The following is a 13,470-nucleotide window of genomic DNA, read 5'->3' as shown; positions in this document are numbered from 1 at the left end:
CGTTTTCGTCATCTTGCCCATGAGGCACGGTTCGCAAGCATCAAGTGATTCATAATCAAGTGATTCCAAAATCTCATCAGTATGGAGTTTCTTCATGCACTTTACACCAATATGACCTAAACGGCAGTGCCACAAATAAGTTGCACTATCATTATTAACTTTGCATCTTTTGGCTTCATTATTATGAATATGTGTATCACTACGATCGAGATCCAACAAACCATTTTCGTTGGTGTGTATGACCATAAAAGGTTTTTATTCATGTAAACAGAACAACAATTGTTCTCTAACTTAAATGAATAACCGTATTGCAATAAACATGATCAGATCATATTCATGCTCAACGCAAACACCAAATAACACTTATTTAGTTTCAACACTAATCCCGAAAGTACAGGGAGTGTGCGATGATGATCATATCAATCTTGGAACTACTTCCAACACACATCGTCACCTCGCCTTTTACTAGTCTCTGTTTATTCTGCAACTCCCGTTTTCGAGTTACTACTCTTTAGCAACTGAACCAGTATCAATTACTGAGGGATTGCTATAAACACTAGTAAAGTACACATCAATAATCTGTATATCAAATATACCTTTGTTCACTTTGCCATCCTTCTTATCCACCAAATAGTTGGGGTAGTTCCGCTTCCAGTGACCAGTCCCTTTGCAGTAGAAGCACTTAGTCTCAGGCTTAGGACCAGACTTAGGCTTCTTCACTTGAGCAGCAACTTGCTTGCCGTTCTTTTTGAAGTTCCCCTTTTTCCCTTTGCCCTTTTCTTGAAACTAGCGGTCTCGTCAACCGTCAACACTTGAAGTGGTCTCGTCAACCATCAACACTTGATGTTTTTCTTGATTTCTACCTTCGTCGATTTCAGCATCACGAAGAGCTCGGGAATTACTTTCGTCTTCCCTTGCATACCATAGTTCATCACGAAGTTCTACTAACTTGGTGATGGTGACTAGAGAATTCTGTCAATCACTATTTTATCTGGAAGATAAACTCCCACTTGATTCAAGCGATTGTAGTACCCAGACAATCTGAGCACATGCTCACTAGTTGAGCGATTCTCCTCCATCTTTTTGCTATAGAACTTGTTGGAGATTTCATATCTCTCAACTCGGGTATTTGCTTGAAATATTAACTTCAACTCCTGGAACATCTCATATGGTCCATGACGTTCAAAACGTCTTTGAAGTCCCAATTCTAAGCCGTTAAGCATGGTGCACTAAACTATCAAGTAGTCATCATATTGAGCTAGCCAAACGTTCATAACGTCTGCATCTGCTCCTGCAATAGGTCTGTCACCTAGCGGTGCATCAAGGACATAATTTTTCTGTGCAGCAATGAGGATAATCCTCAGATCACGGATGCAATCCGCATCTTTGCTACTAACATCTTTCAACATAATTTTTCTCTAGGAACAAAAATAAACACAGGGAAGCAACAACGCGAGCTATTGATCTACAACATAATTTGCAAAATACTATCAGGACTAAGTTCATGATAAATTTAAGTTCAATTAATCATATTACTTAAGAACTCCCACTTAGATAGACATCTCTCTAATCATCTAAGTGATTACGTGATCCAAAGCAACTAAACCATGTCCGATTAACACGTGAGATGGAGTAGTTTCAATGGTGAACATCACTATGTTGATCATATCTACTATATGATTCACGCTTGACCTTTCGGTCTCTGTGTTCCGAGGCCATATCTGTATATGCTAGGCTCGTCAAGTTTAACCTGAGTATTCCGCGTGTGCAACTGTTTTGCACCCGTTGTATTTGAACGTAGAGCCTATCACACCCGATTAACACGTGGTGTCTCAGCACGAAGAACTTTTGCAACGGTGCATACTCAGGGAGAACACTTTTATCTTGAAATTTTAGTGAGAGATCATCTTATAATGCTACCGTCAATCAAAGCAAGATAAGATGCATAAAGGATTAACATCACATGCAATCAATATAAGTGATATGATATGGCCATCATCATCTTGTGCTTGTGATCTCCATCTCCGAAGCACCGTGCTTGTGATCTCCATCTCCGAAGCACCGTCATGATCACCATCGTCACCGACGCGACACCTTGATCTCCATCGTAGCATCGTTGTCATCTCGCCAACTTATTGCTTTTACGACTATCGCTGCCGCTTAGTGATAAAGTAAAACTATTACATGGCGATTGCATCTCATACAATAAAGCGACAACCATATGGCTCCTGCCAGTTGCCGATAACTCGGTTACAAAACATGATCATCTCATACAACACATTATATCACATCATGTCTTGACCATATCACATCACAACATGCCCTGCAAAAACAAGTTAGACGTCCTCTACTTTGTTGTTGCAAGTTTTACGTGGCTGCTACGGGCTTAGCAAGAACCGTTCTTACCTACGCATCAAAACCACAATGATAGTTTGTCAAGTTGGTGCTGTTTTAACCTTCGCAAGGACCGGGCGTAGCCACACTCGGTTCAACTAAAGTGAGAGAGACAGACACCCGCCAGTCACCTTTAAGCAACGAGTGCTCCAAACGGTGAAACCAGTCTCGCGTAAGCGTACGCGTAATGTCGGTCCGGGCCGCTTCATCTCACAATACCGCTGAACCAAAGTATGACATGCTGGTAAGCAGTATGACTTATATCGCCCACAACTCACTTGTGTTCTACTCGTGCATAGCATCAACGCATAAAACCAGGCTCGGATGCCACTGTTGGGGAACGTAGTAATTTCAAAAAAATTCCTACGCACACGCAAGATCATGGTGATGCATAGCAACGAGAGGGGAGAGTGTTGTCCACGTACCCTCGTAGACCGACAGCGGAAGCATTATCACAACGCGGTTGATGTAGTCGTACGTCTTCACGATCCGACCGATCAAGTACCGAACGCACGGCACCTCCGAGTTCTACACACGTTCAGCTCGATGACGTCCCTCGAACTCCGATCCAGCTGAGTGTTGAGGGAGAGTTTCGTCAGCACGACGGCGTGGTGACGATGATGATGTTCCACCGGCGCAGGGCTTCGCCTAAGCTCCGCAACGGTATTATCGAGGTGTAATATGGTGGAGGGGGGCACCGCACACGGCTAAGAGATCTCAAGGATCAATTGTTGTGTCTCTGGGGTGCCCCCCTGCCCCCGTATATAAAGGAGCAAGGGAGGAGGAGGCCGGCCCTAGGAGGGGGCGCACCAAGTGTGGAGTCCTACTAGGACTCCCTAGTCCTAGTAGGATTCCACCTCCCATATGGAATAGGAAAAGAGGAAGGGAAAAAGAGAAGGCGCCCCCCTTCCCTAGTCCAATTCGGACCAGACCAAGGGGAGGGGTGCGGCCACCCTTGAGGCCCTTTTTCTTCTTTCCCGTATGGCCCAATAAGGCCCAATACGTATTCCCGTAACTCTCCGGTACTCCAAAAAATACCCGAATCACTCGGAACCTTTCCGAAGTCCGAATATAGTCGTCCAATATATCGATCTTTACGTCTCGACCATTTCGAGACTCCTCGTCATGTCCCCGATCTCATCCGGGACTCCGAACTCCTTCGGTACATCAACATACATTAACTCATAATAAAACTGTCATCGGAACTTTAAGCGTGCGGACCCTACGGGTTCGAGAACTATGTAGACATGACCGAGACACGTCTCCGGTCAATAACCAATAGCGGGACCTGGATGCCCATATTGGCTCCCACATATTCTACGAAGATCTTTATCGGTCAGACCGCATAACAACATACGTTGTTCCCTTTGTCATCAGTATGTTACTTGCCCGAGATTCGATCGTCGGTATCTCGATACCTAGTTCAATCTCGTTACCGGCAAGTCTCTTTACTCGTTCCGTAAGACATCATCCCGCAACTAACTTATTAGTCACAATGCTTGCAAGGCTTATAGTGATGTGCATTACCGAGTGGGCCCAGAGATACCTCTCCGACAATCGGAGTGACAAATCCTAATCTCGAAATACGCCAACCCAACAAGTACCTTTGGAGACACCTGTAGAGCACCTTTATAATCACCCATTTACGTTGTGGCGTTTGGTAGCACACAAAGTGTTTCTCCGGTAAACGGGAGTTGCATAATCTCATAGTTAGAGGAACATGTATAAGTCATGAAGAAAGCAATAGCAACATACTAAACGATCGGGTGCTAAGCTAATGGAATGGGTCAAGTCAATCACGTCATTCTCCTAATGAGGTGATCTTGTTAATCAAATGACAACTTATGTCTATGGCTAGGAAACATAACCATCTTTGATTAACGAGCTAGTCAAGTAGAGGTATACTAGTGACACTCTGTTTGTCTATGTATTCACATATGTATTATGTTTTCGGTTAATACAATTCTAGCATGAATAATAAACATTTATCATGATATAAGGAAATAAATAATAACTTTATTATTGCCTCTTGGGCATATTTCCTTCACAAAGGCCCTCCTGCCTGGGCTCGCCGGAGCGGCCACGTGGAGGCCCATCTGTCCCGGTTGGTATAAGAACCGGGACTAAAGGCCTAGGGCATTAGTAACGACCCTTTAGTCCCGGTTCCACAACCGGGACAGATGGGCCTTATGAACCGGGACAAATGACCCTTTTTCCACTAGTGTACTATAACCATCTCTCTCTTCTTTAATTGCCTGCCACATAAGCAAGTTTACGAGTCCCAAGTGCATGATACTACTTATGTTATCCCCACTATGGCCAACCTTAGGAAGTTGATATCCCCTCCGTCCGGAAATATGTCGGAGAAATGGATCCCGACAAGTATTTCCGGACGGAGGGAGTACTACGTATGTTTTCCTTTTGAGTTGCAAATACTTATGTTTTACGTGAGCTATTGCCGCATTGACTGATGAGGTCATGTTTTTAAGACCACAATTTTTTATACGTATAATAAAGACCCTTGAACATCAAGAGTCCTTTGCGCCACGGAGAAGATCGATCGGCCCCAAAGGACCCTTAAACATCAAACTTTTTTTTGCATGAAAACTTCCAATCTATTCATCTCCAATCATGGTAGTACAACGAACACCAGAAATAAAAATTACATCTAGATCCATAGACCACCTAGCCACGACTACAAGCACTGAAGTGAGTCGAAGGCGCGCCGCCGTCATCGCTCCTCCCTTGATGAAGCCGGGCACAATTTATTGTAGTAGACAATCGCGGAATCATAGTGCTAAGGCCCCAAAGGACCAAAGCACCAGAACAACAACCACATGGAATGTAGCAGACCCCACTGTTACAAACCGGTTGTAAAAAAAACTTGGCTGGTACTATAGCGGGTGAAAGAGTGACAAAATCGTTGCTCCAGTCCAATTGCAACCTCTTTACCGACCTCTTTGAAGTATTTTTTTTCTAGCAGAATGTGTTTCCAAGATTTCATTACAATTCTTAGTCATATGAGTTACTTTATGTTTTTTGGATTTTAGATCCAAATCAGTGTACCTGTAATTGTTATGAGTATAAATAAAATTACATGTGTTTCTAAAAATAAATCAGGAGGAATCCAATTGTGCGGGCGGGGTCAATCGGATGGGGCACGCGGCCGGTCGACCGGCGCCTAGTGCTGCCCATTGAGTATAGACCCTGGCAACTGACCTTCCTATCACGAGTATTTTTTTTAAACATCAGTACAGACACAAGCGTTCATATACACGCGCATACACTCACCCCTATGAACGCACACACGCACACCCTATCCTTATGAGCACCTCCGAAAGACTGACACGCACACCCTATCCTTATGAGCACCTCCGAAAGACTGAGCCGGCATATCATCTTGAGATTTACAAAGTCACCGTAGACGCCTCGTCGTCGACGGGAACGTCTCCTCCCACTGAATGCGCATCGCCGGAAATTCTGAAATAAATCAAGAAATAAATGCGAGCACCTGGATTTGAACCCTGGTGGGCTGGGGATACCGCAGTCCCTCTAACCATCCAACCACAAGTTGGTTCGCTCCTACCACGAGTATTTGGGTGACCATACAAAACCTACAGTTTTGGCTCTTTACGGTGCCTACTACCAGACCGATCGTATATATAGGAGTCCTTGGATCAATTCCATATATAATCTGTGCTTCCTTTCCAAGTTATTTATTTTGCTCGATCGTGTTTGCCCGTGACCCGTCGTCGTCTACCTTCGCCATGGGTAAAAGCTCGGCCACGGCAGTGGTGCATGTACGGGAGACCATATCGTCAAGCAGCTTCAAGGAGCACACGGGCACACTCAGTTTGGAGGTGCCCGACTACCTGCAGATCAAGGACATGGGCATCGGCGAGTTCGTTAGCTCGCGCGTCTTCCCGGTCGGTGGCTACGAGTGGGAGATGAGGTTCTACCCAGGCGGAAAAGACCGGCACTGTGCCGGCAACGCCTCCGCGTACGTGTTCTGCCGCAGCCAAGTCAAGGACGTGAGCACCCGGTTCACGTTGAGCATGCTGCAGACCAAGGGCCAGGTGCCGGTGGCAAGCTTCGACCCGAGGAAGCGCGTCTTCTCTTCAAAAACACCGAGATACGAATCATACGATGAGTGGGGCCACCCCAAATTCGTGGAGAGGGCCAAGCTGGAATCGCTGTCGCAGCTCGGGGACGGCTGCTTCACGGTACTGTGCGTCCTCACCGTCGTCATGGACGAGGCACCGTCTCTGCAGCTGCACAGCCACCTCGAGCGCATGCTCGAGGACGGGAGGGGCGCCGACGTGACGTTCAACGTAGCCAACCAGGAGTTCCGCGCTCACAGTTTTCTCCTGGCGGCGCGATCGCCGGTCTTTGCGGCGCAGCTATTTGACCTAATGGCGGAGAAGGATGTGCGGCAAGTGGAGATTGTTGACGTGGAGCCTGCCATATTCAAGATGATGCTTCACTACATCTACACAGAGTCGCTGCCACCGTACGACGACGGAGGAGGCAACGACATCAGGGTGATGCAGCATTTACTGGTGGCAGCAAATAGGTACGGCCTAGAAAGGTTGAAGCTGGTATGCGAAGAAGAACTGTGCAAAAGAATCGACTCAGAGACCATCACAACCATGTCGGCGCTGGCAGATCAGCACCAGTGCAAACGCCTCAAAGTTGCATGCACGGAGTTCAAATCATCGCCCAAGTAATGGCTGCCCGTCTTGGCGACCGATTGATAAGTTTCTTGGAGCAACTCGCAAAAAAAAAAGAAGATAAGTTTCTTGGAGCAGTTCATCACAAGTGTCTTCACATATGGGGCTTTGGAGGGGGAGATTCAAGGACCAAAGTAGTAGTCGAGAGGATAAAATTGATTACAAAGATACCTACAAAATGTTAATGTTAATTGTTCTTTGTTTTGCATAACAATAATTTTGTCAGGAGGTGTTCTTTGAAATAAATGTTGTACCAGATATTTCTAAGCCACAAATGTTGAAACACCAACTTCAGCACCATATCTGAAAGGACATGAACCACATATAGCCTGTGTAGAAAGACTCGAGCAAAACAAATTTAAAAGTAATAAAGGTATATGTATGATTATTTCTTTTTTGGAAAAACATGTATGATATTTATTATAGGTATTAAAGACCTTAAAGTGTTGGAAATATGAGCAAATTACCAGGAGATTTAATCCGAATAAACAGAAGATAAATCCTGACAGCAATAGCAGAGATTAAACTAATCATGCGAACTAGCATAGTAGATGAACAGATCACATCTAGGGCACATACTAGAACATGAATTCTACCACGATCTCGAACAAGAAGGATAGAGTGACATACGGTGCAGCGGGAGCAGCACCGCCGGCGTTGATGTTGTCGCCCATGTTGTCGAGGATGAGGTTGCCGAGGTCGGGGAAGAAGTCGTCGTTGGCGAAGTCGCCGCTGTCAGCAGTCGCGCGAGTGCGCTCCCCAAAAACCTGATCGCTCATCTCCCGTACAGGATCACGAGAGGCGGGGTTCCGGAGGCCTGCTGTCCCTTCTTGCGGTGCACGCCGGAAGGAGGGATGGAGAAGACTTGCGTGGCGGCGCAATGCTCTGGAACGGTGGTGTTAAACCATACGATACGGCGGCGGCTAGGGTAGACGTCTGCCTGACTATATGATGCGGGAGTAACAGCCCCATGATCCAAAAGGATCGGAAACGGCTGAGTAATTAACGCGTCCATTAATTATTAATTAATGACTTATTAATTTTTTCGAGCATCAAAAATATAGACAACGTGCATAGCTCTGTCCTCGGCTCGGCTCATTCCCGCGGCGCGGCGCGTCGTGACGAGGCGTGGCGAGGCGAGCGAGGAGTAGGAGCGCTCGCCTTATAAAGATGGTTTGTTCACACATAAAGAGGTGCATTGTCTGGAACAGTCAACAGCAAAGCAAGCAAATCAGCAATCATTAAGCAAAGTAAACGAATGTACAAATGTACTAAAACGGAGCACGTCACTCAGCACGTACCCGCCGAGTTCCTTCTTGTCTCCGCACTGCTGCACAGCTTCATATATAGAAGACTAATGACAACTCGTCGTCGCTCTCCTCATGTCCCATGCCAACATCGAACGGTGAAGATCCAAACTCAACGACCATCAGCATCTGGTGCAGTGGGTTGGCTGAAATTTTGTTCATTTAAATTGTCGTTAGTTTCCGAACCAAATTACTATTCAAGGATCTGCACATCCCAGTTACAATTTTTTTTCTCATAGCCTGATAGGCACGCACCTGTGGAGCGCAGGCATTCAGACAAACATTTTAGACCTTGACAGCCGTTGTCATGCCGAAAGCCACAGGGTTACACCTCCTCATCTTGTTCTGTGTGAACAAACCACCCGGGCATAAACTTCTCCTCGCTCCACCCGGGCATGTAGGTCTCCTCTTCTCAACTTATAAAGAGGTGCAACTCTCTCTCAACTTATGAGGTGGGACTAAACTTTAGTCTCACTCGCACCACTCACATGTGTGCATGAATGTGCCAAAAGAATTTCAGAATTTTAGTTCGGCTCTGGGCCAAAAGCCCACTAGCAAATTCCAACGTAAAGCTCTATTACTCCTACGACCGTCTAGTTGTTGGAAGAAAAAACTTTTGCCATGATGACTTTATTTATAAAGTCCAGCATCTGCCTTCTCTATTAAAAAATCCAAAACTTATCTTGATCGAGGGTTTTTGATTTCTGTCAGGCAAAAGTCCATAATATGCATCCCAATACTCCTCAATGGATGGTCAGGTGTGTTTGGAACTTCGCTGTTTATTTTGGGAGTACCAATATTCCTTCATTTTTGGTTTGGAAATATCTGGTACAAAATTTAAGCTGAGTAAAGGTCAAAATTTACGCCGATGCCCTTGACCTTTACGCTGGACCTACAGTGTTGACTCTTTATACGGTTCCCTACGACTCTACGAGTCCAGTCGATCAGAGTCCTTGATTTCTTTCCATGATTTGGTCTTCCTATCCAAGTAGTCTACATCTCTCCAAAAGAAAACTCCCTTCAGGTTGTTTTCCCGTGAATGCGTTTTCGCCTACCTTCTCCGATCCATGGCAGGAGAGCGCGTACCTGAGAAGATAACGTCGTCGACGATCTTCATAGAGACCACCGCGACTCTATGTCTCGAGGTGACCAACTACCTGCAGCTCACGGGCATGGGCGTCAGCAAGTTCGTTTCTTCCCCGGCCTTGAGAGTCGGCGGCTATGACTGGCGCATCGACTTCTTCCCGGACGGGGAAAACGAGGACTGTGCCGGCAACGCCTCAGCGTTCCTGACCTATCTTAGCCAAGACGTGGACGTGAGCACCAAGTTCAGGATGAGAATGCTGGAGAAGAAGGGCCGGTTACCGCCGGTAGCAAGCTTCGACGTGTCGAAGCGCGTCTTCTCTTCGGGGCCATACAAGGACGATAGCTGGGGCCACTACAAATTCGTCGACAAGGCCAAGCTGGAATCGCTGTCGCAGCTCGGGGACGGCTGCTTCACGGTACTGTGCGACGTCACCGTCATACATGATTCGCTACCGGTGGAGCTGCCTTTCCACCTCGAGCGCGTGCTAGGGGACGGGCGAGGCACGGACGTTACGTTCCACGTGTGCCGTCAGAAGTTCCACGCCCACAGTCCTCTCCTGGCCGCACGGTCGCCCGTCTTTGAAGCTCAGCTCTACGGCCCCATGGCGGACAAGGACATGGGGCGCGTCAAGATCGTCGGCGTGAAGCCTTTCATCTTTGAGACTATGCTTCACTACATCTACACGGACTCCCTGCCGCCATGCCCCGACGAAGGAGGCTATAGCGCCGCGGCCATGCAGCATTTACTGGTGGCGGCTGATAGGTACGGGCTTGACAGACTGAAACTTATCTGCGAGGAAGACTTGTGCAAAAGAATCGACACGGAGACCATCGCAACCATGTTGGCGTTGGCAGATCAGCACCACTGCAAGCGACTCAAGGATGCATGCCAGGAGTTGTTTCCGGCTGCCGCACGTGGGCGTACTCGAGGTAAACGTGTCAATTCAGCTCCCACACCCATCGTCACCACCAAGCTCCGTCGTGGTCTAAGAAGTGACGCCAAGCTCCGTCGTGTTCTTAGAAGCGACAAGGAAGGATATGTTGAGATGGCGCTCCCGTGAACCTCTTCTAGCTAGGCGTATAAGAAATCCGATGTGGGCATGCCTCCCGCACTAGCAGTCCACCAGGTGAGTGCGATTGTTTCAGCGGAGCTCACAGAGGAGCGTCTTCTTTGCCAGCCTTGGTGCTCGTGCCTTTTCTCAGTCTGCCGTTTCAGTTCAGTGTATGGCGTCGTCGTCGGTCATAGATGTGTTTTTGTGGAACGTTCTCTGTTGGTCTGAATATCGATTTCAAATGGCCAGCGCCTAGAAATAAGATTGAAGAAAGTGCCCCCTAGATCGTGTGTTTGCAATAGGCTAAGGAAAGTGTTTTGATTGCTCGTTAATTTGCAAATTTGTATTCGTTTCGTCATTTTCCTTGTGTGTCTGGTGGGCTTGTTCGATGGAACATCAGGGTTCTCTCTGGCCGTACTATCTCGCACAAAACTTTTGGCATTATGATTGATTTTACATGTATTGCTTCGTCAGATGTCAAAACATGGGTAAATGTTTAGGCTGCTCATAGTGGGAGAGTAACATAAGTAGTAATATGCATGCCACACAGGCAAAAAGGATGATGTGTCAAGTAACTAATGAGGAGAGATAAATTGAGTAACATAATATGTTACCATTAATAGCGGTTTTCAACGAAAAAAATAATTCTACAAAGTAATAAATGAAGTTTTCTGTGTTATCATACATATGACACTAACCACTATGAAGATAGTTACATAGACTAGTAACATGTACATGTTATTGGTCTAAGTTACTCACCACTATGTCCAGCCTTGTGGACCTGGTGATGAGCCTCGGTGCTCGAACTTTGTACATATTGGCTTTCTGAACTAGACATATCCAGTTATGCGCCATGTATTTTCTTAGGCACCTTCAACTTGTACCGTTATGCTGAAAATCGTAATAGAGATGGGGCCAATATGAATTACATATTTATCTTCAACGAGCTGGTTAGCTTAGTTTAATTGAGTTTCTCATTAAAGAAAGAGTGTTTTGTTAGCTCGGTTTAATTAAGTTGCCATTAAAGGAAGAACGTTTTACATTGGAGTGACATGCAAATAGATCCTCAACCAGGAACAGTAGGACTAATTTTTTACTTCAACCGCGGGAATAATTAAGTTCTAAAATACTCCCGCCGTATCGGTCCATCTTAGGTTGTGCACTGTCACCAAGACGAAGAAAAAAATGAAAGAAACTTGATGTTTATTTGCTAATTAATACCATTGCATGCAGAGAACTGATCACGGCACGTTGTGCTAGATAGTCTCAAGTCATTGAAGGCATACGCGCCTCACGTCTCCTATTTGTTGATTGCTTTTTACATGGCAAGAAATAGGGACCGAGGTGGGGAATTAGTGCATCATACCTAAGTGTTTGGGAATTATCCAATTTTCGTAATGTGCCTAATGCATTGGTACGAAGAAAGTGCACAAGTTCATTTATAGGCAAGACAGCTCTGCGATCAAAGGCGGAGCTTGGCCCCAGGCTACCCGGGCAATGGCATGTGGTGTGCAAAACTTCCCAGCCCATATGTAGGGAAAAGGAAAGTTGGCATGCCGCGAAATCACTATTTAAATGGTATCCCTTGCAAAAACTCACTCCTCTCCGAAAGTACCCTTCTGAGTTCGAGCTCAAATGAGCTGGGATGAACAGTAAAATAAAAAATTCAAAAAAAAAACTAATTCTTTTTTTGTAAATTTCAACAAATATCTAATTGATTGCAAATTTTTCTTACAAGATCACATTCGTGGAAGGCGTGGCAAAAAAAAAAATCAGTGCCCCAAAATGATTTCGAAAGTATTTTGTTTGACACATGACATGTAGGCCACTTTTTGCAACTTGGCAGTTTCCCCTATTGTCGTAGATTCATTTTTTAAACGTTATATCTCTTGAACTGTGCATCCAAATACCGAACCGTTTTCACCATTGCATTTCTCGCATCATGATCTTTGAATCTAAATCACATGTTAATATGTTGCGATGAACTTTTCGTTTCACAAAAAAAAACAGAAATAGAAAAAGAAAACAATAAAAAAACAAAAAAAAATCCAAAAGAGGAAAACCAAAATAAACCGGTTCATGGAAAAATGAATACCGAAAAATGGAAGAATAAAACCGAAGCCCAGAAGCACGGTTGTGGCTTTTCACTTTGTTTTTGGAAGCACAAACTGTGATTTTACTTTTTTCCCATAGAAGTGCAACTGTACTTCTCGGGGAAGCAAATATGTGATTCGTGTGGAAACACATTTTTATCCTGCTAAACAAAGTTGTGCTTTCTCACGAAAGCAAACTTGTGCTTCTCGTGAAAGCATAGTTTTTTCTTTCGAAAGTCATAGTTGTGCTTCTTGTGAAAGTCAAACATGTGCTTCGCAGTCTCGCTCCTTGATATACTCAAAGCATTGTGCAGTAGAACATCCAATATACATCAGCACACTACAGGAAAAACATTCTACACGGCAAAGGTCATTTTAACCATGGCTTAGCGTACGCCGAGTGTTATACTCGGTTTAAACCTCATGGCTTAGAGTGTTTCGGCTTATGGTATGTAAGCCGTGTTTCATATATAGAGAACACGGCTTATTTATAAGCCGAGTATAATATGGTGGTACCCAGTGTACATAGAAGATCACGGACGGCAGCACCTAACTGTGGCGCTACGTGGCGTGGCTATAACCCGGGTGTTCCACGGACACCTTGGGTTATATATAAGCTGGAGCACCCATGTAAGCCGAGTGTCGTTCCCGGTATTACGGCTTATACATAAACCGAGTGCCACCTCACGGTGTTATGTGACCGTCCGGGGATTCAGGTTGCTGCCACGTACGTGTATTTTGTGGACTCACACTAGGCTTATATATCTAAACCGAGAAGAGCAATTTAGTTCTTATGGTTCTATAAGCA

At 45.5% G+C, this 13,470-nt stretch overlaps 2 protein-coding genes across 2 annotated transcripts; both read left to right on the top strand.

The window, feature by feature from the left end:
- Nucleotides 1–6,119: 6,119 nt before the first annotated feature.
- Nucleotides 6,120–7,270, top strand: LOC123050123 (BTB/POZ and MATH domain-containing protein 2-like). Its single transcript, XM_044472960.1, has one exon. The coding sequence runs from the start codon at nucleotides 6,162–6,164 to the stop codon at nucleotides 7,119–7,121; it is 960 nt and encodes a 319-aa protein (XP_044328895.1). The 5' UTR covers nucleotides 6,120–6,161; the 3' UTR covers nucleotides 7,122–7,270.
- Nucleotides 7,271–9,471: 2,201 nt separating this feature from the next.
- Nucleotides 9,472–10,841, top strand: LOC123050122 (BTB/POZ and MATH domain-containing protein 3-like). Its single transcript, XM_044472959.1, has one exon. It carries the CDS (start codon nucleotides 9,499–9,501, stop codon nucleotides 10,576–10,578), a length of 1,080 nt encoding a protein of 359 aa, XP_044328894.1. The 5' UTR covers nucleotides 9,472–9,498; the 3' UTR covers nucleotides 10,579–10,841.
- Nucleotides 10,842–13,470: the final 2,629 nt, after the last annotated feature.

This window comes from Triticum aestivum, chromosome 2D (genome assembly GCF_018294505.1).
Source record: "Triticum aestivum cultivar Chinese Spring chromosome 2D, IWGSC CS RefSeq v2.1, whole genome shotgun sequence".
Lineage (NCBI taxonomy): Eukaryota > Viridiplantae > Streptophyta > Magnoliopsida > Poales > Poaceae > Triticum > Triticum aestivum.
The sequence above is the reverse complement of the archived record's forward strand: the minus strand, read 5'-3'. Positions and strand labels throughout refer to the sequence as shown.

What these genes read in the sequence shown, in the direction of transcription:
- LOC123050122 (XM_044472959.1), top strand. Translation starts at nt 9,499, where the DNA reads ATGGCAGGAGAGCGCGTACCTGAGAAGATAACGTCGTCGACGATCTTC.
- LOC123050123 (XM_044472960.1), top strand. Translation starts at nt 6,162, where the DNA reads ATGGGTAAAAGCTCGGCCACGGCAGTGGTGCATGTACGGGAGACCATA.